General features: G+C 48.6%; 1 protein-coding gene across 1 annotated transcript in view; it reads right to left on the reverse strand.

The window, feature by feature from the left end:
- CCT5 (chaperonin containing TCP1 subunit 5) overlaps positions 1 to 27,344 on the reverse strand; it is a 154,193-nt gene that overhangs the window by 62,294 nt on the left and 64,555 nt on the right. Inside the window, exons 8-9 of the mRNA XM_085606088.1 lie at positions 11,233 to 11,418; positions 10,343 to 10,480 (exon numbers count right to left, since the gene is read on the reverse strand). Of these exons, the coding sequence (XP_085462214.1) occupies positions 10,343 to 10,480; positions 11,233 to 11,418 (324 nt within the window). The remainder of the gene's footprint in view (positions 1 to 10,342; positions 10,481 to 11,232; positions 11,419 to 27,344) is intronic.

Consider the following 27,344-nt stretch of genomic DNA (forward strand, 5'->3'; position numbering starts at 1 on the left):
CCCATGAAACGGGCCGATCGACGCAGAAAGAACGTTCGACGTCGACGCAAGGTTCGTCGAAAAGACCCGCGGTCGACGCCGAAAGCATCTCCGAGATGGAGAAGAAGAAGAGGCGGCTCGAGGCCGAAATGGAGAACATCCTTCAAAGAAAGAAGGAGTTCGACGCCAGAATGAAGGAATTCAAGATTCCAACGGTTCCATCAGCGGACGTCGAGGAGGTCGAAGACGAGTTCGACGCCGAAGGGCTGACAAGGGAACTCGAAGAGGAAGAAGAGCCCTATTATGAGGGAGAAGCCGAGGAAGAAGACCAACGGTCGTTCTACGAATCGGCGGCATCTACCAGCAACGACGTCGAATGGCACGATCTCGACACCGAAAACCCGGAGGAGCCCGTGGACACGTACCCTTCGAGGCCTTCGCCACCCGACGACATCGGGGTCTACAATATGGTGGTCAGGAGCGCAGCAATGGCCTTCGGCGTCAAACTCGACGAGGAGAAACCGAAAGCCGATTTTCTCGTCGAGACACTGCTCCCCATCCAGACAAGGAGCCAGTTCCTCCCCATGCTACAAAGCGTGATGAATCAGGGGAGAGAAGCCTTCAAGGAACCTGCAACCTGCCGGTCGATCACGCCCAGGACAGAGAAGAAATATAAGCACTCCTCCCTGGACCCCCCTTACATCAAGGGTAGCGTGACCGCGGACTCCATCATAGCCTCCACGGCCAGGAGAAGGGCCAACGTACCAGCAACTTCGGGCCCACCCCCGGATAAGGAGAGCAGGAGGATTGACCTCACAGGAAGAAAGGTCGAGAGGAACGCCGCAATGCACTGGCGCATGGCGAATTCAAATGCACTCCTCAATAGACACCAGTACCAGCACTGGGATGAGATGGGGGAGTTAGTAAAGCACCTCCCCGAAGAATTCCGGCAGAGAGCCTCTCACCTGATAGATGAGGGAAAAAACATCGCCAACTCCTGTATAAAGACGGCGTTGGATGGGGCAGAGACTTCAGCAAGACTCATGGCCATAGGGGTCACAGAGAGGAGGCATGCATGGCTAAGAATCTCGGGATTCAAACCGGAAGTGCAGAACAACATCCTTGGCACCCCCTTCAATGGAGAGACACTGTTCGGAGCAACAGTGGACGACAAGCTCACCCAGCTGAAAAAAGAAAACGAGACGGCGAGGTCCATGGGGGCCCTACAGCTGAGGGGAATGAGGCGAGGAAATCCCTCGAGAAGACCCTACGGTAGGGGAGGAAGCCAGCAGGGGACGTCGCACCAGGCGTTCCAACAAAGTCAGCAGGGTGAAGGTCAAGGACAAGGTCAACAGAAGCAAAACTGGCAATATCAACCTCGGGGCCAGTCCTTTCGCGGGAGAGGGAACGGACGTGGCTAAAGGAGGAGAAGGGGCGAACAGCCCTCGACAAAGTGACTCAGCACGCAAGAGGACGCCTACCCTCGTCAGGACCCCAAGGGTGAGGCGCAAAAAAGTGTCATCAGGGGGAAGAGAAAATTCAAGAGCCTACGAGCATACGACACCAGTAGGCGGAAGACTGAGGTTCTACCTTCAGGAGTGGCGGCGTATAACCACAGACAAGTGGATACGGAACGTTGTGCAGTACGGGTACTGCGTAGATTTGGAGAAAAGACCTCCAAACAGGAAACCAAGGGGAAGACTGAGATCGGCCCAAGAACTGGCAATACTCAGAGAAGAAACGCGGAAACTCCTGCAAAAGGGAGCCATAGAGACAGTGCCGTTCAGAGAACGCAACAAAGGGGTCTACTCAAACTACTTCGTGGTTCCGAAGGTAGACGGAGACCTCAGACCCATACTAGACCTCCGTTACCTAAACAAGTTCATCAGAACGCAAAGGTTCAAAATGACTTCACTGCAGGAGGTTCTGCCACAGATAAGAGAAGGGGACTTCATGGTCACCGTGGACCTCAAGGATGCCTATCTTCACATCCCAATAAACAGAAGGCACAAGGGCCTTCTAAGATTCAACATCGAACAAGAACACTACCAGTTCACGACCCTGGCCTTCGGATTAAAATCAGCACCAAGGGTCTTTACAAAATGCCTGTCGGCGGTAGCGGTAGCGGCGCACCTACGAAGGCAGGGAATACATGTCTACCCCTACTTGGACGACTGGCTGGTCAAGGCAAACTCACGCGGAAAGTGCGAGAGGCACGCAAAACGCGTAACAGACACCCTCACAAATCTGGGATTCTCGATCCACTGGGGAAAATCATCGATGGAACCGGAGCAGGTGAAGATTTTCCTGGGGGCAAAGATCAACTCCCGCAACAGTACAGTAGTGCCCAGCGAGAGGAGGACAGAGGCTCTACTGAAGGAGGCGAAGCTCTACCAGAAGGGGCGAGCTCTGACAGTGAGGGCTGTGAGCAAGATGATGGGGATGATGGCATCCTGTATCCAGCTGGTGCCGAATGTACGCCTGCACATGAGACCATTCCAGGAAGGGCTACAACAACAATGGTCACAAGCAAAAGGAAGCTGGGAGGATCTAGTGGTTGTTACGCACGCAGTGCAGGAGGAGATAACTTGGTGGAACAGAGACAACATAAAAGCAGGGAGAAGCCTGACACCACCAATCCCAACAGTGACCATTACCACGGACGCATCGCAGAAGGGATGGGGAGCGCACATGGACAACCTCAGAGTGAGGGGTCTATGGGCCCCAGCAGATGCGGTCCGCCATATCAACTACCTCGAGTTGAAAACAATCCTGCTAGCCCTGAAGGCATTCCAGAGGCACCTGTTCAACAAGAGGGTGTTGGCCCAAACAGACACCACGGCGATGTTCTACATCAACGAACAAGGGGGGACACAGTCGTTCCCGCTCTCATCCCTAGCTCAGGAGATTTGGAGATGGGCCATACCTCTCAGGATAGATCTCGAGGCAATTCACCTACCGGGGAAGGACAATGTGGAGGCAGACTGGCTAAGCAGGCAGACCTCAGCATCACACGAGTGGGAGCTCAATGGCCAGGAGACGGAGAAAATCTTCCGGAGATGGGGGGACTCCCACAATAGACCTTTTTGCAACACGCCACAATGCAAAATGCCAAAGCTTCGCGTCCAGGCAACCAGATCAGCTATCCAAGGGAAATGCCCTATGGATAAGCTGGTCGAGGACATTTGCCTACGCCTTTCCACCGATACCCCTGTTGCCCAGAGTGCTCGACAAGTGCAGAACCAGCAACATGACCCTGATCCTGGTGGCTCCGCAGTGGGCGAGGCAGACATGGTTCTCACAAATTCAAGAAATGGCACAAGGCGACCCATACAGGTTCGAGAGGAGGAAGGACCTGCTCTCAATGCAAAACGGAGAGGTCCTGCACCCAGAGCCAGAGACCCTCAACCTGGCGGCATGGCTCCTGAAGACCTAGAGTTCGCACACCTAAGATTGCCGCCGAGCACGATGCGAGTGCTACGGGAGGCGAGGAAACCAATCGCGGCTGACCCTACGGAGAAGAACTCTTGTCGGAACCATCACGAGCCCTGCTGACTGCGTTGCGGCTCCTTCTTGTGAACCCTTTCTGAACCACCTGGAACATCGGAGCCCTGCTGACGCTGTCGCGGCCCAACCTCGCTGAAACCTTCCTCGGAGCCCTGCTGACGACGTCGCGGCTCGAGCTGAGCAGAAACCATCTTGAGAGCCCTGCTGATTGAATCGCGGCTCTCCACGAACTATACGCCAGAGCCCTGCTGACGCAGTCGCGGCTCGACCCCTCCGAGATCGGAGGTCCTCCAGCTTGAGGATAAGAACTGGGTCCCGGGTACCCTCGTACCGCACTCCTGCCAAAGACTGTCCCGCTACCCCTACCCTTCCAAAGAGACACAGACTTTTGGTGGATCCCTCGATCCCTTCGTGTAAATATTGACCTCGTAACCTTTTGATTGCTGATAAAGAATTGCTTGTCACCAGACAACCTCCTTGAGTCCTGTGTGGTGGTGTTACTGTGCTAGTGCGTGACAGGGGAAGGATCTCCCAGGAGACTTCTCGGCAGCGCTCGGCTACTTCGTGCAGTGAGAGTGGTGGTCTCACCGACTCCTCGGGGTCCGCCTTCCAACATTTGGTACCTACAATCCACATCTGGTCTGGGAGGCTGCCTAGGCTGCCACACAGCAGACATGCTGCTGGACCCCTGGGTAGGAGAGCCCCTGCTCTCCTGGGCCTGCAACAATGCACATCCTGGGCGAGGTGCTAGATCTCCTTCCCCAGGATGGGCAGGGGGAAGCTTCAAAGGCATGACGCCTCGGTGAGCTTCCTCAGGCCACTGCAACCCCCCCACTCTGGTGGGAAGCTTGGCCAGAAACCCCAAATAAGGACAAGGGATGTGCCAGCCTGCCAACCCCACCCCTCAGGTGGGGGAGGCGAGGTGAAGCACATCTCCGGGCTCTCGCCATCTTGAAGATGGGGAGCCCTGCCCAATCAGGACTAGGCTACTGCCCCCTCCCACAGGAGAGAGGCAAGATAGGGGGTATACCCACCCCAGGACAGGGACCCATTGGTCCCTGCCCTTCACCTACCTGTAACGCCCCTAAATCTAGTATTTAGGGGCACCCTGAACCTTCCTTCCCCACATTCCGAAATACAAAGAAGAGCAAGAAGAAAGAAGACCTGCCCTGCAGCTGCAAAGAAGAGGAAGACACCAACTGCTTTGGCCCCAGCCCTACCGACCTGTCGACCCTCAAACCTGCTCCTGCTCCAACTCGGCATCTCTTGTGGCCAGCAACCTCACAAACCCCGGAGGAAATGGCTACCTTTTGGCTCTAAGCCCCTGGAACTCCCACGAGTAGAGGCTCTACTCAAAATCTGCTTCTAATCCCTGGTGTCAGCCCGGAACCGCGAACCCTTCACACTCTGCACCCACCAAACCTGGCCTGTGCCGCAGTGAACCAAGACCACGAGGACGACCCCACAGCGACTGGGATCCCAAGTCCGGCACCCAAGGACTTCCCTCGACGCTCCTGACACCTGCAACCTCAGAACCAGGTGCCCCCCCAACCGCGATCAACAGAGGGTAAGATTACCCGACACCAAAAGGCACCCCTGCACCCGGCGCCCCGCGGCCCCCTGTGCCCAACTCCGGGTACCTACCTATCCTCCCAACTACCCAACTTACCTCTCGAAGTGGTGGTGGCACCTGAAGAATCTTTGTCACCGAGCTTGCAGTCTTTTTCTAAACCGGAGCTTTCCCATTGAAATCAATTGAGCGCCCGAAGGCTCAAAAGCACCCTGCACCCAGTCGCCCGAGTGGCCCTGGCAGTGTAACCTCTACACCCATCTACTTCCCCATTTGCCCTGAGCAAGTGACCAGGAGCCCAGCTCCCACAGCCGCGTGGCCTGCTAGTCAGCAGCCACCAACCAAGGCCCCCTACCTCCCATAGGATAACATTGGGCCTAACTTCTGCACCCGGCTGCCCCTGTGCCGCTGAGGGTGTAACAACTGTACCTACCAGACCGTGGAAGACCCCCGAGTCTATGCCCAGTCGAGTACTTACCTTAAAGCCGATAACTCCATTTTCTCCATAGGGTAACATTGACTGGTTTTTCCTGAAATTTCTTCTAAGTGTGGACTTTTCAAAACTTAAAATATTCACCAAAAATCAGCCGAGTAACGAAAAAGAAAATACTCACCTGCTATTAGGTGAGCTCCCAGTGCTGGATCTTGGTACCCAGCACTGACTCTGAAAAATGTCCACAACCGTACTTACCAGTAACCCAATTTTCTTCCATAGGAAACCTTTGACTGTTTTTCTGTGAAATTTCTTTTAAGTGTCGATTTCTGCAAACTTTAAATATTCTTTAAAAATTGTATAAATTGTGAAAACGTAACTACTTACCTGTTTTGGATAAAGGTCCCAGTACTGGATCACAAAAGTAACGATAACATACTATACCTGCAAATTCAATTTTCTTCCATAGGGAATCATTGACTGTTTTCTATGAAATATTTTCTAAGTGTCAACTTTTAAAATAGCAAAACATTGTCTAAAAATCATAACAGTAACTAAGTCTACTTTTATCACTTGTTTCTAAGTACTGTCCCAGGGCTGAATCTAGGATCCAGTCCTGGAATCACAAAAGTAATCCTAAAAGTAATTTATTGCAAATAACTTGAAACTTTGAACTCAGTGCATTATTGTGTTTAAAATTGTGTTGCCTATAGCAACCACTTGTAACTTTCTACAAAAGCCAATTGCATATTGAAAAAGTATTTATATAAAGCATCTCATTCTGAGAAAGTATATTTTAATACCTATTGTTGGTTCTAAAATAAAACAAGCATACATTTTTTATATATAATCCATTGGCCTAGAGTTCAGTTATTGAGTGTGTGAGACCATTTGCTGACTGAGTGTGTATAACAAATGCTTTACACTGTCCTCTGATACTGCCTTACTGCTCGACCAAGCTACCACTTTAGAGAGTAAGGTTGTATCTAACTTTAGCCTCTGCCAAATCTCTGGGGACTGTGGACTATGTACACCCTGTACCTATTTGGGAACAGTATATACAGAGCCACTTTCTTACACAGGTCTCAAACAAGAGCGCAGCAATACACGTCCGAAACTGATGGTGGGAAAAAAAACAATCCAAGAATTGAGTCCATGCCCATGCGCACTATCAAAAAGAGGGGTCACCTTACCTCGTGACTGGGAAGACTCCTTCGAAAAAAAGCAACTTGCAAACATCTGGACCCAACACAAGAAGGCAGGAGTATGCAAAGTATGTGTATCTACAGCACACATGCCTCAAACAAAGGCTTTTTGAAAGAAGGCCTGCCTTGAAGGGGTGTATTAGAAGGCTCAGAACTCGCCTTTTTTTGAAAAATTGCATTGGATTTTTCATTTAAAATAAAAACATCTATTTAGCATTTCTGTAAGTTAGAACATGCACTCCTTTGCTGTTTTATCATAGCCTTTATTTTCAAAGAAAAAGGAAATGTTATAGCAGGCAGTTAGCCCATAAGCGGCATTGAGAAAACAACAAAATAAAACTGGCGCTGTGCCTTTAAGACCTCCATGCTCCCATCATGCCCCACGGGTGACAGGCAGTTCTTTTTCCCGGCACCTCCTGTGAGGATCCTGGAGCATTGAGCTAGTCTGTTTAACATTTCTGTCAAGAATTGTTATCTAGAAGTTTATTCTTGATTTCATTCAACATTTGTGACTGCTGGCTTTCTTTTTAGCTTGTTTTCTGACTATTTGGAGAAACAATTGTCAGAAATACCAGTGCATTCTTTTTGCATGGTTGCCCCCACTTTCTGTCAAACTGTTGATGTACTTTGAGTGTGCCCTGGGTTCCTGCCAACCAGGTACCCAGGGCCTATGTTCTTTCCCTAAACTGCATTGATACAAAATCCAATTGGCACTCTTTGGCCACATGTCAGTCCCTTGAAAATGGTACCATAGGTACCAAGGGTACTGTGGCCAGGAACGGCCTCTAATGGCTGCAGTACTTATTGTGCTACCCTTAGAGGCCCTGTACATGTACACACTGCCATTGCAGGCTGCTGGTTTTGGTGCAAAACAAAGTGAAGAGTCGCCATGGCACACATACCTGTGTACCATGCCTACAAACCACTGCCCTGGCATAGGTAAGTCACCCCTCGAGCTGGGAGATATAAAGGTGGGGAGGGTTCCCCTACTACCCGCACAGTGCCTAAGCCAATTCTTAGACATTGTAAGTGCAGTAATGCCATTAAGAGTATATGATACTGGGAGTTTGTCATTACAAACTCCACAATGGCTTTACTTAAAACTTGGAAGTTTGGTAGCAAAACATCTCAGCATATTAAACCAACAATGATGCCAGTGTGGGATTTAATGTAAGCTGCACTCAGAGGGCATCTTGGAGATGCCCCCTAAAAATCGAATTTCCTGAATGGCTGCCTGACATTTGCCACCACCAGACAGTTTTCTGGACCCCTAAGTAGAGAGCCTCTGCTCTCTGGATCCAGAAAGAAAGTCCATCCTGGGCCCAGGATGGGCTGGGTCCACGAAGGGGAAAGCTTCAAAGGCCTGCCGCCTTTGGGAGCTGTCCCTCCCTTTTGCAGCCCCCAGCAACTGTCTCCCGCCCGGTTCTGCCCCCACTTTGCGCAGAGAATCTGTGGGAAAACCAAGCTAGGTGTGCCCACCTTTGCCAACCCCCACTCCTCAGATGGGGGAGGAGAGGTGAAGGGCACATCTCAGTCCCCTCCGTCTTAATGAGCGGACTTGGACAATTACAAAGAGGCTCATGCTCTCTCCCACTGGAATGACACAATAGGGAGTGCCCTCACCCCAAGAAAGGGACCCATTGTTCCTGACCTGCACACCCTTTCAAACACTCCTTGCCTTCTCAGATTCGAGGAAGAAAGAAGTACAGAAGAGCCGTGCTGACAGAGAAAGAAGAGGACACCACTGCTTTAGCCACAGCTCTACCAGCCTGTCCCAGCTCGGACCTGCTTACAGCGAAGAAACAGGCGTGTCCAGCAGCCCCCCAGAGGACATGCCCTACACTCAACTTACAGACTCTTGTCTCCCATGAGCACCAGATTTGCTCAAGAAAGACTCCAAGACCAGAATCTGGATTCAAGGTGACTGCGTTTCTGCACCAGCCGCCTACAGCCTGAGTTAGAGTGTCCCAACACAAGGAGGTCTCCACAGCGATCTGGACCTGGATCTAGAGACCCGCGACCTCCCTCAAGCTTCAAGACGACACCTACATCCTCAACCTGAAAACTTCAGTCATAACTTCATTTCATTGTTAAATCCTACATTCCGAATACATTTTCCATACCTGTGCCAAGTCCTGCTTGGTTGTAGAAATAAAATACAAGTATGCTATTTTTTTTTTTTATACTTACCCAATTGGTCTGGATTCAGTCTCGCAGTGTGTGAATCAGTCTTGGAGTGAATACAATAAATGCTCAAAACGCCTTCTGGCGAAGCCTAACGGATCGCCCACACCAGCACACAGAGCGGTTAGTATTTCCTAACCCGGGTCCACGTAAACAGTCGGTTTCCTTGTGCTTCAGAGATCCTCAAGAGCCGACCCCCCCATTGGATTCCGCCAGACTGGTCCCCCATCCCCACATGCAGCCTCTTTTTCCAGGTACTTCAACATTGAGAGCGCTCGAGGCTACCAACGCGAATAGCACCTCTGCACCCAAACACTCCAGGGCAGGTAAACCCGAACTGCTGGTTGTTTCTTTGACCATGGCCCCCAAGACACTTCAATTCAGGAAAAGAACCCTGTAAACCCTATGCAAGTATTTCTATGCAGTGAATACTTCTCCCAAAGGGTAACATTACAGCATTCGAGGCTCATAACTCTAAACTGTTATTTGACTATTTTTCAAATACTGCAAAAAATCAAAAACTTCAAAAGTAGTTCGCTGATTCCAATGATCTTGGGGTCTAAAATTTATATAAAAATAGGAGTTCTTTTTCTAAATTGGTCTCGAGTTTCTTCTTTAGTGTGTCTCCAATATTGACTAGGTGTACAACAAATGTTTAATAGTACCCTCTGATAAGACTAAGCTGCTCAACCACACTACCACAAAGAGCACTTGGGAGTATTAAATTGAGCCATGTAAACCAATCACGTTTGTCTGGACTTTTTGCATGGTGTACCCCTACATTGGTACACTGCATAAATAGCCAGCTTCCTACAGTCACTTTTCCCTCCTGGCACAAGTAGAGCTATTTTCCATGAATGTGCACGGCAGATGTAGTCCTCTTTGCAGGTCTCTTCGGTGTAGCTAAGTCTTTGGTGCAGTCTCTCTTTGCTGGGTCCAGTGAGCAACAGGGCAGTCCTTCTGGCTTCTTTCCAGTCCAGTAGTGATCCGAGGACTGTGGGTCTGGGATGCCACGTTTTTAATCTTGTTTGCAGGCATGGAGGACTCATTAACCAATGGTTCTCAGGAGTCAACCTATCCCATCTCTTCCTACGGAATTGGCAACCAAACAGTCAATGAATACCCTGCTCTATCCAAATCCAAGATGGCGCAAGCCTTCTTCCCCTGTGAGGAGCCTTGGGCACTCCCCTGGGGTATAGCCAGCATAATCAACCACTCCTACTGTGTAACTGGGAGCAGGATGGAGGGGCAAACATGCAGGTCAAAAGGGTAAAGGCCAAACTGGAAATAGGAGAAAAGGGATCAGTTTTATAAGGAAGATGGGGAGAACATTACATGTACTCAAAGATCTTGTGCAGTCCCCACACTTACGTTTTTGCCAGAAGTTTAAGGAGCACAACTACAGACTGTTTACATAACTTTCACTGACATTCACATAAAAGATTAACTTTCTTTGAACACTACCTTATCAGCTGCTTCGCTAACTGCGAGAGCACAGGAAATCTCAGCAGCACCACCACCATACACAACACGATTGTCACGAACCAGGTTCCTGATTACACAAAGGGCATCATGCAGAGCTCGCTTGGCTTCTTCAATGATCTACAAAAAGAAACCATTTTGGTGTAATGAAGCACTTTACAACCATGTATTTTGATTAGGTACTAGAGTAAGTGCAGATATGTAAGTATTTGAATGTTGTGCTTTAGACGGTTATAAAAGGAAATGTTTGACCGTAATGATTTTTGCCACTTCTTCAATCTACAATTTTATCACCCCCCAAGATATGCTCTTGGTGCTGAATTATAAATTAGATTATCATCTTTTCAAAAAAACAAAAGCATTTTCTCGAACCTCTTGAGTAATCATGCTTTAAATTACACTACTGTCTGTTCAAAGCCTCAAAATTAGTTGGCTCAACATTAAAGACCTATAAATTTTGAAGATTACCTTTCAGGCTATGCAGTTACTGATTTCCCTCATCACTTTCACCATTTAATTTCACTAACTCTGGATAACTATCTGTGTGTTTCACCCCACTAACCACTTTTAGTCCGTTTTTTGTAAAATAAAATGTTGCCACATGGTGGCTATTCAGGCCTCCAGGGTAAATCACAACCCCGGAGCAACTTTATATTCCAACCCTGAATAAAGGGAAGGAAGAATTATTTTTGTGGTTTAAAGGCTATGAAGGTTTAGGTGCAAACAGTGCTGTGTATCAAAGAAGGGCTAAGCAGGAGCGAGACTGGGCAAAAGCAATTAAGGAGTGGAAAGCTGCTTTCAGAATAATAAATCAGATTACAAACACTGTTCTAGGTACATCATGGGGTTATTCAAAATACCCAATAACTCACCATTTTATTGCCTCCTCTGATAAAAATGGTTACAGCTCTGGAATTCTTGCATTGCTCAATGATTAGCATTTTATCCTTTGTAGTTCCAAATGAGATCTCTTTAACAACACCGGCAAAACCAAGCTTCTCAGCAGTGAGTTCAGAGAATCGTGGAACAATGCGACCTCCTGTTGCAATTGCAATCAACTAAAGAATACAAATGCAAGAAAAATGTAATCCACACGTACAGCACAAAAGCACAAATACTGATTTCAATGCAACAACTGCCACATTTTTTTCTATTGAGTGTTTATTGCAACCAGAAACAAATGCACTCCAATAATCCACATAGAGCTGCAAATCTGATAACAAAATATTCAAATATTATCTGTTACGCATGGAGGCATTTTAGGCACAAGTGAATACCAATGTTTTGAAATGTAGTCACAGTTCAATTGTGCTAAACATTCTTGTCATGGCACTGTAGGGTATTCTAGTATGGGACCTTCCTTTTGTGCTAATGCGCTATGGACATAGTAGGAAGTTGGCTCTGTATATGGTATGCCACTAGGTGGTTATACCGTGCACAGATTTCAGGGGTTCCCCAAAAGTGTACAGGGCTTAATGTAAAATCCAAAGTGCTATATTAGTGGTAATGTGGGTGTAGGAAGCTGGCTCTGTATATACTATATCAAAGTGAGGTATAGTGTGCACAGAGTCCAGTGGAACCCAAAAGATAGGCAGAGGTAAAGTAGATAGCACCTCACTCTACTTGTGGTAGTGTGGTCGAGCAGCAAGGCTTTATCAGAGGGCAGTGTTAAGCATTTGTTGTACACAGTCAGCAAATTAATTCACACACTCAAAGACTGGACTTCAGACCAATTGTTTTTGTATAAAAAAATATTCTTTTAGTTATTTTATTTTCTAGAACCAAGCAAACCTGACACAGGTAAGCAATACATACTTCACATTAGTAATGAAGTTGTAACACAGTTTGGTTTGCAATTTTAAATGCACTTAGATTACAGTATTGTTACTGAAAATGCAATGTTTTGGAAATACAGTACATTTACTTTGTACAGGCTTTTTAGTAAAATGACCAGTAGATTACTTTGCAGATTACATTTCTCACAGTACAGTATACCTGAATACTGCACTGAGACATTTCCTGTGAACAGGTGAATAAAAGCATTTTTCTTATTTAGTACAATTTTAAAAGGATTTCTTAGGTTTTCCAACTCCACACTTAGAAACTTTTTATCGAAAAACAGCCAATGTTATCCTATGGAGGGAAATAGTGTTATCAGTTAGCAGGTAAGTACTTTGTTGTGGGAGTTAGTATTCTGGGGGTTAGACTCGGGGGTCCCCCAGGGTCAAGAATGCACTCTTTATTTTATAGTTTTATATAGCGCAAACTTGACCCAAAGGTATCGGGTATCCGAGCGCTTTACATAGCACTAGTTGCGTTACATGAGGACACAATTTTTTTTTACATGGGAGATTAATGGATTTGCCCAGAATCACAGGATGTTCAGCGTCATTGCCGAGACTCAAACCCAGTTCCCCAGATTTGGGGTTGACCGTCCTAGCCTAGGTCGACCACCCTAACCGTGAAGCCAACTCTTCTTCCAGTTACACCCTCAGCAGCACTGGGGCTGTTGGGTGCAGAGTACTGAGGCCCAATGTTATCCAAAGGGGAATAGGGGGCTCCGGTTGGAGGCTACTGACGAGCAGGCCACTGGGTTGTGGGAGCAAAGCCCCTGAACTCAAGCTCAGAGCAAATGAAGGTTCAAGCCAGCACAAAAGTTGCACCCTCAACGGCACTGGGGCAGCTGGGTGAAGATTGCCGTTTTGGCGTCTTGTAGCTTTCAATGGGGAGTCTCCAGTTTGCAAACACATTGCAAGCTCTGGGACGAAGGTCTTCTGGGTGCGCCCACCACTTGGAGAGGTAAGCTGGGATGTTGGGGGTTTGTTAGGCACCATCAGTTGGGGCACCCAAGACCGTCGGGTGCAGGGGTGCCTTTTAGGGTCGGATCTTAACAGCTCCTAGTTGCGATTGGGGGTTCCTTCCGGTTTGCGGCTGCAGGCGGCTAGAGACTTGAGGCAGGTCAGGGGTCACCATATCTCAGGTCAGGGTCGCCGGGGAGACGACCTCTTGGTGTTGAGCCACTAACTCGGGCCGAGGGCGCCGGGTGCAGACCAATGGATCCTTGCGGAGCTGGAGTCTGTGAATGAACAAATCTGGTGTTCAAGGGAGACAGTCTTTGGGATGGAAGACAGACACGTCCTCCGAGTTTCTCGAGGTTGCTGGCTGAAGGACACACCAAGATTTTGCTGGAGCAGGTTCGAGGTGGGGGACAGGCCGCGAGGGCTGGGGCCAAGTCAGTAGGTGTCTCCCTCTTGTTAGCTGGGGCACGGCTGTTCGGTCCTCCTTTTCTTTTTCTTGTCTGAATTCTTGGTTCAGGGCTGCCCCCTTAATACTGTATTTAGGGGGCGTTTTAGGGGTCTCCAGGTCAGAAGTCAATGGGCTACTGACCTTAGGGTGACTACACCCTTGGTGTGCTCACACCACGTGGGGGAGCGAGCCCAATCTCTAATCCTGATTGGAGAGTGCCTGCCATCTGCAAGATGGCGGGTACTGAAGAGAGGGCTTCACCTCGACTCCTGCACCTGAGGGGTGGAGTCAGCAGAGGTGGGCACACCTTCTGAGCTGGCAAGTTTATCACGCATGTCTTCCTGCCGAAAAGGGAAGACAGGAAGAGGGCCTCCTCCTGATAGGAGAGGCTGGGGACACATTACAAAGGCTACCAGGCCTTTGAAGCTCCCCTGCCACAGATGGCTGTTCCTGGCCTGGGAGAGGTGTGAACACCTCCGTCCAGAAAAGGCTTGGTTTCTGGGCTCAAGGAGCGAAGGCTCCCACCCTAGGGGTCCAGAAACATGTCTTGTGGTGGAAGGCTGGTGTGTATTAGTCAGGGAACCCACCAGAGGTTGGTCGTTTTTCAGGGGTCACCTCTAAGATGCCCTCGGAGTGCATTTTGCATGAAATCCCACACTGGCATCAGTGTGGGTTTAATGTGCTGAGAAGTTTGATACCAAACTTCCCAGTTTTCAGTAAAGCCATTATGGTGCTGTGGAGTTCGTAATGACAAACTCCCGGCACCATATACTCTTAATGGCATTACTGCACTTACAAGGTCTAAGAATTGGTCTAGACACTGTAGGGGTATAGGGCTCATGCATCTGTACCCTCACCACTGGTATAGTGCACCCAGCTAGAGGGGTGGTTGACCTATGCCAGGGTAGTGGGATGTAGACATGGCACTCAGGGATGTGTGCCATGTTGACTTTGCACTTTGTTCTGCACAAAATAAACACGCAGCTGGCAGAGAGTGAGTAAAGAGGTACAGGGCCTCCAAGGGTGGCACAATAAGTGCTGCAGCCCTTAGGGGTCTTTTCCGGCCACAGTGCCCTTGGTACCCATGGTACCTTTTACAAGGAACTGACGAGTGGCCAGAAAGGTCCCAATTGGGGGTACAAGGTACAGTTTTTTTTGGAAAGAACACAGGCCCAGGGAACCTGATAGGCAGGGACCCAGGGCACATCAAGTCAAAGTGCATCAGTAGCCTGTCAAAAAGTGGGGGGTTACTGCAACAGAAACTCAGCTTCCTACAGTGGGCAGCACCTTTAGGCCAAACACAGAGGGGTATAAGACTTTTATTGCACAATATTGACCAATAATGGACTGCCTGTAATTTTATTTTGGACAAGTAGGCGGTCACCAGTGTCCACATCATGGGTACACCAGCTGGTCTGACCAGTTGTCAGAGAAGAGATCTGCATACAGACTTAGGACTTGCCTGCAGTCAGCTTGCTGTTGGTCAGTGAGGGAGCCCGACAAGGCCAATCCATCCAGAGACCCATATTTGGGATTGCTGGAGAGGAGATCAAGGAGAGGTTCACTCTCAGCTTCCTCTCTCTCATCTGTAACCATAAGCACGGTCACATCTGCTGTGTCATAATAGGGCTTCAGGCAGTTGACATGTATCACCCTTGTGGGGTGCTTTCAACTACTAGGGTCCATCAGGTAGGAGGCCTCCCCTTTTCTTTCAAGGATAGGATACAGCCCACTCCACTTACCTCGGAGTGCCCTAGGCGCCACAGGCTCCAATACCCATACCATCTGCCTTGGTTTCAACTCAACCATGGCAGCCTTCTGGTCATACCACGGCTTTTGAAGCGCTTGGCTACCTTAAGGTTTTGGCTGGATTTTTCCATGTACTTAAGCTATCCTTGAACTAAGGTCAAGCACACAATCCACTATGTCTTGTTTTGGTTCTTTGAGAGGCTTCTCCCATCCTTCCTTGACAACACTCGGAAAGCTTCTGAGGGTGTCCAAACAGAAGTTCAAAGAGTGAGTACCCCACTCCCTTTTGGGGCACTTCTCTGTAGAAAAAGCAGGCATGGAAGTAAGACATCACATATCCTTCTGAGTTTTTCCTAGGGAGTTCACCAATCATGCTTTCAATGTCTGGTTTAATATCCCCACCAGGCCATTGTTTTTTGGGTGGTATGGTGTAGATAGCTTGTAAGGCACTCCACACTCCTTCCACGTGTTTTAAGTATGCAGACATGAGGTTTGTACCTCTGTCTGATACTACCTCCTTAGGATACACAACACCAGTAAAGACACCAAGGAGGGCCTTTGCCACTACTGGAGCAGTAGTGGACCTTAAGGGTATAGCTTCAGGGTACCTGGTGGCATTATCCACTACAACCAGAATATATTTGTTCCCTGAGGCAGTTGGAGGGTCCAGGCGGCCAACAATGTCAGCACCTACCCTGTCAAAGGGCACCCTAAATCACTGGCAGTGGAATTAAGGGGGCATTCCGTTGGCCCCCTGCCTTGCCACTGGCTTGGCAGGTGAGACAGGACTAGAAAAAGTCCTTCACCCGAGACATCCCTGGCCAGTAGAAGTGATTGATTAATCTACTCCTCATTTTATCCTGACAAAGGTGCCCAGCTAAGAGGATATCATGGGCCAAAGTAAGGAGAAACTCAAAACCTCTTAGGTACCTACCACTATCCTGGTTGCACCAGGTTTAGGGTCTCTGGCCTTCGTGTCTAGGAGTCCATCCTCCGAATAGACCCTGTGACTGCCACTGATATCACCCTTTTCCTGTGCAGCAGCTTGCTGCCTCACTCTCTCAAACATAGCACAAGTTTCTTGTCCCTGGCACAGATCCATACTAGAGGGTCCTCCTAGGCCCAAGAGATCTGCCTGGTTAGGCACAATCTATTCAGACTCAGTTCACTCTGAAGATATCAAGTCTTCTTCCTGAGAAGAGCAGTTATGATTTGGGCTCGGTTTAGAAGCTAGTCCCCCAGTCTCATTACCCTTTCTCTTGGAGGGCTGGTCCAGTCTTCCATCACAGAAAAGGTAAGAAAAAACTCCCACCTGACCTATATTCTTTCTCTATAGGTTCACTAGAGCTCTATGGGCTGCCCATTACTAGAGTTATCAAGTGATGCACGTGATCATGCTGTTCTTTATCAATTTATCATATTTTTGAACTTATTCATAATTTTTCAATTTATCTGATTGCACAAAAGTTAAAAAAACGGTTTATGAAACCACAAGAAATTCATTAATGTAAATATACAATTGTTCCACTTTGAAAAGCACGTAATGATTGTTCTGATACATTATTACAGTTTGAAAATGAAACATATATGCTGAAACATTTAATATACCCCTGAAATCAGCCACACAACCATTCTAACCTCACACGCAACACCACACTAACACACTGAGAAAGTGCCATCTTTCTTGCATGGCATGCCCCCACTTTTTGCTGAATTGAGTTGAAGCCTAAACCCAATTGGCATCTCTGGCCACATGTCAGCCCCTGGTAAATGGTACACTAGGTACCCAGGGCCTTGTGACCAGAGAAAGCCCCTAAGGGCTGCAGCACTTATTGTGCCACCCTTAGAGGCCCTGTACCGTGACACACACACACACACACACACACACACACACACACTGCCCTTGCAGGCAGAGTGTCTGGGTGCATAACAAAACAGTCGACATGGCACACATCCCTGTGTGCCATGCCCACAACACACACTGCCCTGGCATGCATCAGCCACCCCTCTAGCTGGGTGCCCTATGCCAGTGGTGTGGGTACAGGTGCATGAAGGATTAGTTACTTACCTGTAATCCTAGTTCTCATCCAGGGGTATACTCAAAGGCATAATCTATGAAAAATCCCCGCCCACGTGCAGGATCCCGGAGCATATAGAAAATACATATATATGCATATGTGAAAACATATACAAGCAGCCTAAAATGTTTCAAACATGGCAATGCTGAAATTACATAGGTTTGCATTGTAGTACCCCCTAACATAAGGAAAAAAGGAAGCACTAAACAAATTGTCACACAACAATGCTTTATTGCCATAAAGCAAACTTGTAATTGCAGGCATTTGCCTGTAGGCTGCAGTAGAGTATCAAGAAAACAAAGAAAACTGACACCTTGCCTTTAAGGCATTAGAGTAGGTGGACCATGCCTTTAAGACCTGCAGGAGACCCCTTGCTCCCATGATGCACCACAGGTGACAGTTAGGTCAGTTCTTTTTGACGGTGCACTCGCACCTGAATAGATCTGAAATCAATAAACAATAACTTGATGAGAAATGCTCGTCCGTGGAGGTGGGTGGGTCGCTTATGACTTTGATGAGTATACCCCTGGATGAGAACTAGGATTACAGGTAAGTAACTAATCCTGCTCATCCAGGGGATACTCATCAATAGTCATAATCTATGAATAGAGTAGCAAGCCCATACCCAAAGTCTCCCGGACGAGCAATATAGCATCTAGAACATGCATTAACATCACCTTACCATAGCAGTTGTGCAAACAAATTCCTCAAAGAGGCCTGCGCGTCTGAATCTAGGCAATAATGGCGTGTAAAGGTATGTATGGAACGCCATGTAGCCGCTTTGCAAATTTCAGACATGGGAACGTTGCGAAGGAGAGCTACAGTAGAAGCTTTCCCTCTAGTCGAGTGTGCTCTTGGTCTAACCTGTAGAACCTTGTGAGACAGTTGATAAGCTAAGGCTATACAAGAGACAATCCATCTAGAAATGGACCTCTTGGAGGCAGCCAGCCCGGTATTTGTTGGACCGTAATTGACAAAGAGCCTGTCAGACTTTGTAAGTGAAAGGGTTTTGGCAAGATAAAATTTCAATACCCTCCGGAGGTCTAGAGAATGTAAGGCTCTCTCTGGAGGAGTGGTTGGCTGAGGAAAGAAAGTGGGCAGCGTGATCACCTGATTAATGTGGAAATCCGAGACCACCTTGGGCAGGAAGCTCGGATGAGTACGTAGCACCACTCTATTGGTATGGAACACAGTATAAGGTTCCTTGCAGCAGAGGGCCTGAATTTCACTTACCCTGCGGGCAGAAGTGATGGCTACTAAGAAGGCAGCCTTCCAGGTCAGATGCTGTAAGGATGCCTTATGAATGCGCTCGAAAGGAGCTCTCATCAACTTAGAGAGAACAATGTTGAGTTCCCAGGGAGGGGAAGGAGACCTCACTGGTGGAAATACTTTAAGCCCTTCTAGGAAATCTTTGACTACCGGCATCTGGAAGAATGAGGCCTGGGTAGGAGATTTTCTATAAGCTGTGATCGCAGCTAAGTGGACTCTGATAGAGGTATACTTTAAACCAGACTTCGCCAAGTGCAATAAGTAGGGGAGAAAAACCTGTTCTTGACCCTGGATTGGATCAAGGGCGTTATCTCTACACCAAATGTAGAACCTCTTCCACTTGAAGGCATAAGACTTCCATAAGAGGGCCTTTTTGCTTCTCGCAGAATGTTCATACAGTCCGCCGGAAGATCTAAATGTCCGTACTGGATGAGTTCAGGAGCCATGCCGTCAAGCGAAGAGAGGGGAGGTTGGGATGGAACACTCTCCCCTGGCTCTTGGTTAGTAAGTTCGGCAGGCAAGGCAATCTCCGGTGTGGCACCTCTCACAGCTGGAGTAGATCCTGGTACCACCATTGGCGGGGCTACTCCGGAGCTATTAGGATCATCCGCGTTCTGGTCCTGTAGAATTTCTGTATCACCGCTGAGATGAGAGGGAGAGGAGGAAAAGCGTACAGCAATGTCCGCGACCAGCTGATCAAAAGTGCGTTCCCCTGAGATCCCTGTTGGGGAAACCTGGAGGCGAAGACGGGGCATTTCTTGTTTGCCGTGTCTGCGAAAAGGTCGATGTCCGGTACTCCCCACTGCCGGAAGACCTCTTGGGCGACGTCTTTGTTGAGCACCCAGTCGTGCACTTCGACGAAGTCTCTGCTGAGGCAGTCTGCCTGCACGTTCAGGGTCCCTGGCAGGTGAACAGCGATGATCGAAAGGCCTCTCGCCAGTAGCCATCTCCAAATGGACTGAGCTTCCAGAGATAGGACTCGTGATCTGGTGCCTCCTTGCTTGTTCAGATAGAACATAGTTGTCGTGTTGTCTGTCTGAATCTGAACGTGGCTGGTTCGAAGAGACGGGTACAAGGATTTGAGAGCCAAATGGACTGCTCGTAGCTCCAAGAAGTTTATGTGATAACTCTGTTCGGTATTGGCCCAGAGACCTTGTACCTGAAGCTGGTCCATATGAACACCCCAGTCCTGCATGGAGGCATCTGTGACCACTGACTGTGTCGGAGGCGTCTGATGGAAGGGGACGCCGTGAAGCAGATGGGAGCGTTTCATCCACCATCTGATGGAGTCTTTGGCGGCTTGGTGAAGAGAGATCAGATCTTCCCAGCGACCGGACCTCTGCGACCACTGATCCTCTAGTTCTTGTTGAAGAGGACGCATGTGAAGACGTGCGTTGGGTACAATGTAAATGCACAAAGCCATCGACCCCAGAAGTGACGACACTTGCCTGGCTGTGGGGAATGCAGTGTGGAGAAGTGCGTGGCATTTCTGAAGCATGGATAATAACCTCTCCTCCGAAGGACACACGCTTGCCTTTGCGGAGTCCAGAGAGGCGCCCAGGTAATGAATCCGCTGAGTGGGGTTGAGGACCGACTTTTTGTAGTTGACCTGTAAGCCCAGCGACTGAAGCAGATTGAGGCAGAACGAGAGATGGCTCTGGAGTCGAACAGGAGTGGAACTCTTCAGGAGCCAGTCTAGATAGGGATAGACGAATATCTTCCGTTTGCGGCGGAAGGCAGCTACCACCGCCATACACTTGGAGAATGTCCGTGGGGCGGATTTGAGGCCAAACGGCAGAACTCTGTACTGGTAGTGGTGCAGAGAGATCTGAAACCTGAGGAATTTGATGTTTCACAGACAGGGATATGGAAATAGGCATCCTGTAGGTCAATGTCACACATCCAGTCTCCCTGGTGAAGATGCGGAAAGATTTGATGCAGGGCTAGCATTCTGAACTTTTCCCTTTTTGACAAATCCGTTGAGCAGACGCAGATCAAGAATGTGTCTGTACTCTTTGACTACTCCTCGTTTTTGAACTAGAAAATACCGGGAGTATACTCCTTGGTTTCTTTGTAGGGGAGGTACTTCCTCTATGGCGTTTTTGGTGAGGAGAGTAGCAACTTCGTCCAGCAAAAGCCGATTTTGAATTTGAAGAAGGTGCTGCCTCTGTGGGGGTACTTGCGGAGGGGGAGACTTGAACCTCAGCAAGTAGCCATGCTGTACAATATTCAGTACCCATTTGTCTCTTGTAATGGCTTCGTACTCTTCCAGGTGAAAACTGATACTTCCTCCAACCGGAGTGGCAAACTGGCGCGGAGGAAGTAAGATCTCACTGTTTGGAGGGCTGTTCCGGATTTGCGGTTCCTCTACCTCTGCCACGACCCCTTTGTTGGAACTGGGGCATCTGCTGGTTCTGAGAGGACCATTGGGGTGTTTGAACGCGCTGATTAAAAGCGCGCTAGTCGTCCTGACGAAAACGCCCCCGATATTCCTTGCGCTTTTCCAGACCAACAGCTTTAACAGTGTACATCTCTGTTTTCATCTTGTTCATTTGGTCATCAGCGTGAGCCCCAAACAAGGATGACCCGTTAAAAGGCAGATTAAGAATCTTCTTTTGAGCATCAGGCTTGAGGCCGTTAGCCGCAGCCAGGCTGAGCGCCGAGAGCATACGCCATGAGAGTAGCCATGTGCGGCGAGGTCCGAAGCATCCGCAGCCGCACTTATGATTTGATTGGCTACAAGCCCACCTTCAAGGAGAATTTCATTGAAATCCTGTCCGTCTTCCCTTGGCAGTTTATCAGCAACTCTGGAGAGGGAATCCCAAAGTGCGCGATCATAATGCCCCAGAAGGGCTGAAGCACTAGCCACCTTCATGTAGGAAGCAGAGGTGTTGCACATCTTCCTACCACACAAATCTATTTGCTTACTGTCTTTTTCCGGGGGGACAGAAGAGGAGACAGACGCAGAATGGGACTTCATGGCAGCCGCCACAATAAATGAGTCCGCTGGCGGGTCCGCTCTCAGAAATAAGGGATCCTCTGCCGGGGCCTTATATTTCTTAGCGATTCTTGAAGACACAGAGCCTACCGTAGCCGGAGTAAGAAATGTGGCCATAGCTGGCTCCAACAGTCCTGGCACCAATGGCAGCAAAGGTCTGGGTGCTGACCGGTGATGTAACGTGTCAAATATAATTGATGTGTGAGCCAGAGGGGTGTGTATCGTGATGTTTAATTTCTGCACACCTCTGCCCAGAACGTCAGAGAAAGTAGCGATGTCGTCAATCGGAGAAACTCGTGATGGAGGTGTAGAGGAAAAGGTCGGAAAATAATCCCGGACCGAGGACCTTGTGGAGGAAGACCAGGTGGGAGATCTAGTGCGTCGCCTCTTGTGGGGACGATCACTGTGATGAGCCCTGGACCGTGATCTGTGTTTAGAAGGAGATCTTGGCCTTCTGTGAGAGGAAGGGCGATCCCTGGGTCGTGACCGTCGTGGAGAAGGTGACTTTGGTCTACCAGGAGGAGACTTGCTTCTACGTGGAGAAATCCTGGAGGGAGAGTACGTGCTGGAATAGTCCGAGTCTGGACTCGTGCAGTCACCTGTACCCACATTCTTCAACCAGCGAGGTGAAAGATCAAACTTCTCTGGTGTCTTAGGTGATTTCTCCGGAGAGATCTGCACGATATGAAGATCTGGAGAGGATAAGCGATCTCCTGACGATCTAGAACTGATTCTAATCCTCTCTGTGGCTACTGCATGTCTATCCTTCGACGTCGAACGTCTCGTCGTCGATGTTTGTGTCACCATTGGTTGCTGGGAATGCCGCTCCGCCCTCGACGGCGGTCTCTACGTCGACCTTTGACGGCGAGCTGGTGACTTGGACGTCGACCTTCGACGGCGGTCCAGTGTTCCATGACGCCGAGCTGAGGTTGATCTTCCCGACGTCGAATGCCTTGACGGCGATCGACCCACTCGTGGCGAGACATACGTCGTCGCAGCTCTCGACGCCGACCCCCTCGAGGGCGGCGGACAAGGTCGACGTCAACGGAGACTGTCCGGATCTCATCGGACTAAGCCTTCGAGCCCGAAGGGCTGTGCCTCGACGCCGACTTGTCTGCGGCGGAGAATCTAGACGTCGAGATGAATCTCGACGCAGAAGTCGTCCTGGATTTTTAGACTGTACCTTCGACGTCGAGGGCGAATCTCCTGGAACCTTGGTCTTCCTGGGGACAGGAGAGGAGGTATGTCGCAGTTTGAGGTCGTCTAGCTGAAGAAGGTGGTTTTAAGGAGGAATGGTCGCCTTCACGACGGCTTCTTTCCTTCTCCAGCTGGGCATGCAGCTTAATCCGCTCTCTATCGCGCAGAGTGCGCCTGGAAAACTTCTGGCAGTGGGGGCACCGGTCAGGATTGTGTGAAGTTGGCAAACACACAATATACACAGAATGTGGATCCGCCAGTGCCATCTTATTGCCACAGGAAAGGCATTTCCTGAATAAAGCAGGCATTCTGACTGGAAAAAATTTAAAATTCTTCAGGAAACCAGCAGAACAAGCTTTCAGGAGGCAGAAAATGTCGAATTTTCTGTAAAAATCTGAATTACCAAATTTTCAGTCAAAAAACTGAAGAGCTCAAGCTCCAGGATCCTCATACAAAGAGCCGGAAAAAAGAACTGACCTAACTGTCACCTGTGGTGCATCATGGGAGCAAGGGGTCTCCTGCAGGTCTTAAAGGCACGGTCCCCCTACTCTAATGCCTTAAAGGCAAGGTGTCAGTTTTCTTTGTTTTCTTGATACTCTACTGCAACCTACAGGCAAATGCCTGCAATTACAAGTTTGCTTTATGGCAATAAAGCATTGTTGTGTGACAATTGGTTTAGTGCTTCCTTTTTTCCTTATGGGTTAGGGGGTACTACAATGCAAACCTATGTAATTTCAGCATTGCCATGTTTGAAACATTTTAGGCTGCTTGCATATGTTTTCACATATGCATATATATGTATTTCCTATATGTTCCGGGATCCCGCACGTGGGCGGGGATTATTCACAGATTATGACCATTGATGAGTATCCCCTGGATGAGAACCCTGTGCCCCTACAGTACCCAGGACCATTCCTGGGCACTGTAAGTGCAGTGCTGCCATTTAAGAGTAGATCGTGCTGGAAGATCGGTAACACGAACTCCACAGCACCATGATGGCTACACTGAAGACTGAGAAGTTTGGTATCAAACTTCTCAGCACATGAAACCCGCACTGATGCCAGTGCAGGATTTAATGTACAATGCACGACAGTGGGCATCTTAGAGATGCCCCCTGAACCTGACCTACAATCCACGTCGTCTGAGGGGCTGCCTAGGGTACCACACAGCAGACATGTTGCTGGACCCCTGGGTAGAGAGCCATCCGCTCTCCCGGGCCTGCAACAATGCACATCCTGGGTGAGGTGCTAGGTCTCCTCCTCCAGGATGGGTAGGGAAAGCTTCAAAGGCATGCCGCCTTTGTGAGCTTCTCCCGGCCACTTGCTGTACTCAGCAACTGGCCCCTACCGGTTCTAAACCCTCACTCTGGCAGGAAGACTGGCCGGAAACCCCAAGGAAGGACAGGGGGTGTGCCAGCCTCTGCTAACCCCCACCCCTCAGGTGGGGGAGGCGAGGTGAAGCACATCTCCGGGTTCTCGCCATCTTGAAGATGGGAAGCCCTGCCCAATCAGGACTAGGCTACTGCCCCCCTCCCACAGGAGAGTGGCAGGATAGGGGGTGTACCTACCCCAGGGAGGGGACCCATTGGTCCCTTCCCTTTACCTACCTGTAACGCCCCTAAATTTAGTATTTAGGGCCACCCTGAACCTTCCTTCCTCAGATCCAGATTCCGAAACAAGAAAGAAGATCAAGAACTAAGACGACCTGCCGTGCAGCTGCTAACAAGAAGAAGACACCAACTGATTTGGCCCCAGCCCTATCGACCCTTGAACCTGCTCCTGCTAAACCCCGGGGTCTCCAGTGGTCAGCAACCTCAAAAACCCCAGAGGACCTGACTGCCTTGTGACTGACTAACTGGGACTCCCACGAGCAGTGGTGCTGCTCAAAGCAAGTAACAAGCCCCTGGCATCAGCCAGGAACCGCAAACCCTGCACACGCCAAGCCTGGCCTGTGCTGGAGTGAACAAAGACCACAAGGACGCCCCCCCGGCGACTGACTCCGAATCCAGCACCCAAGGACCCACCTCGACGCTCCCGACGACGCCTGCAGCCTCAGAACCAGGGATCCCTCCAACAGCGACCAGCAGAGGGTAAGATTTCCCGACGCCAAAAGGCCACCCGGCGCCCTGCGGCAACTGTGCCAAACTCCTGGGTGCCTACCTATCCTCCAACTACCCAAATTACCTCTCTAAGTGGTGGTCGCACCTGAAGAATCTTCGTCCCTGAGCTTGCAGCCTTTGTTCGTCCTGGAGCTTCTCCACTGAAATCCATTGAGCGCCCGAAGGCTCAAAAGCACCCTGGACCCAGCCGCCCGAGTGCCACTGGCAGTGCAACCTCCAACTCTAATCTACTTCCCCATTTGCCCTGAGCAAGTGACCAGGAGCCAAGCTCAGACAGTCGCGTGGCCTGCTAGCTAGCCAGCAGCCACCAACCAAAGGCCCCCTGCCTCCCATAGGATAACATTGGGCTTAACTCTCTCTGCACCTGGCTGCCCCTGTGCCGCTGAGGGTGTAACAACTGTACCGACCTGACCCTGGGAGACCCCTGAGTCTATGCCCAGAACCTTAACTCTGCCAGTCGAGTACTTACCCAAAAGCCGATAACTCACTTTTCTTCCATAGGGTAACATTGACTGGTTTCACTTGGAAATTCTTCCAAGTGTCAAGTTTTGAAACTTTAAAATATTGATCTAAAATCAGCCGAATTAAGAAAACGAATTTACTCACCCGTTATCAGGAGAGATCCCAATGCTGGATCTTGGTGCCCAGCACTGACCCTGAAAAGTAATTACAACTGTACTTTCCTATAACTTTATTTTCCTCAATAGGATAACATTGCCTGGTTTTTGCCAGAAATTCTGCTAAGTGTCGATTTTGCAAGCTTAAATATTCGTTAAAAATTGCCTGTATAACAAAAACGCTTTCTTTTAACTGTTTACAGGAGATGCACCAGTGCTGGATCCAGGATCCAACAAGGAGTTAGAAAAAGTAACGATAACTCAACTTACCAGCTATGTGAATTTCCTCCCATAGGATAACATTGGTGATTCTATGTGAAAACGTTTTAAGTGTCAACTTTAAAAATACAATAATATTCCTTAAAAATCACAACTGTAACCAAAACGTTTTTACCCAACTGTTTACAGGAGATGTCCCAGGACTGAATCTAGGATCCAGTCCTGTGGTATTAAAAGTAATCCAAAAAGTAATCAATTGCATTCAACTAGAAATTCCCATTGAGCTCAATGTATAATTGTGTTTGAAATTGTGTTGCCTATTGCAACAACTAACTATTGCATTCAAAAGTCTATTGCCTATTGAAAAGTATTTATCGCAAGCATCTCATTCTGAGAAAGTATGGAGTAGTTTCTTTTCTGTAACTTCAGTTCTGTAGTAGGGGTATCTCTGTTATAGGGTCCACGCACATGGGCGGGACTATTCACTAGATTATGACTATACACAGAGATCCCCTACTACAGAAATTTTGATACCTATTGTTGGTTCTAAAATAAAACAACCATATATTTTTATACAAAACCATTGGCCTAGAGTTCAGTTCTTGAGTGTGTGAGACCATTTGCTGACTGAGTGTCTACAACAAATGCTTTACACTGTCCTCGGATACTGCCTTACTGCTCGACCAAGCTACCACTTTAGAGAGTAAGGTTATATCTAACTTTAGCCTCTGCCAAACCTCTGGGGACTGTGGACTCTGCACACTGTACCTATTTGGGAACAGTATATACAGAGCCACTTTCTTACACTCATCGCATACATGGTCTACCCAGCAACAACTGCATAGCGGTTATTGTGAAATCCCAGCCTAAAACACAATCATGGATATATCTTGAAGTGTTCTCTACAGGATTATCATCTGTGTATGCGGTCTACCAGGAATTGATGTAGTTTCTCTTGGTGACAATTAATTAAAAGGTACACTTTCATTATTAAATTACACAACCCTAAAAAAATAATGTATATTGTTATTTTACCATCTAATTAACCACCTATTATTTTCACTGAGAAAACTACAATATCTACCCAGGTTTGGTTTTTCTTATGCCTCCCTGAATCTGATCCTCTTCTCCTTAGTGCTGAATCCAAAGCCCTCCATCAGGGTACCCTTCATTAGATCACTGGATGTAGAATATTTCTCATGGAGTGTCATGAGTCTAGCCCTGCACATCGCGGAGACATTTCCCACAGGATAGCACTCCACAGTTTTCTGTGGACCAGTCTACCAAGACAGGATCTTTCAAATACAGTGAGACATTTAGTGATATCACCCTCAAAGCGTTTAGGGACAATCCCTTTGGGGATTTTAGTGTCAAAGTCTACCTCCCAATTTATTTTGCTGCCACCAGAGATGGGCCCTAAGCCCATCTCAGCTCCTCCTTTTTCTATGGATAAGACTTTAGCCTCCAAGGATATCATCCAGGCAATTTTCTG

Source organism: Triturus cristatus, chromosome 5_1, assembly GCF_964204655.1.
Source record: "Triturus cristatus chromosome 5_1, aTriCri1.1, whole genome shotgun sequence".
Lineage (NCBI taxonomy): Eukaryota > Metazoa > Chordata > Amphibia > Caudata > Salamandridae > Triturus > Triturus cristatus.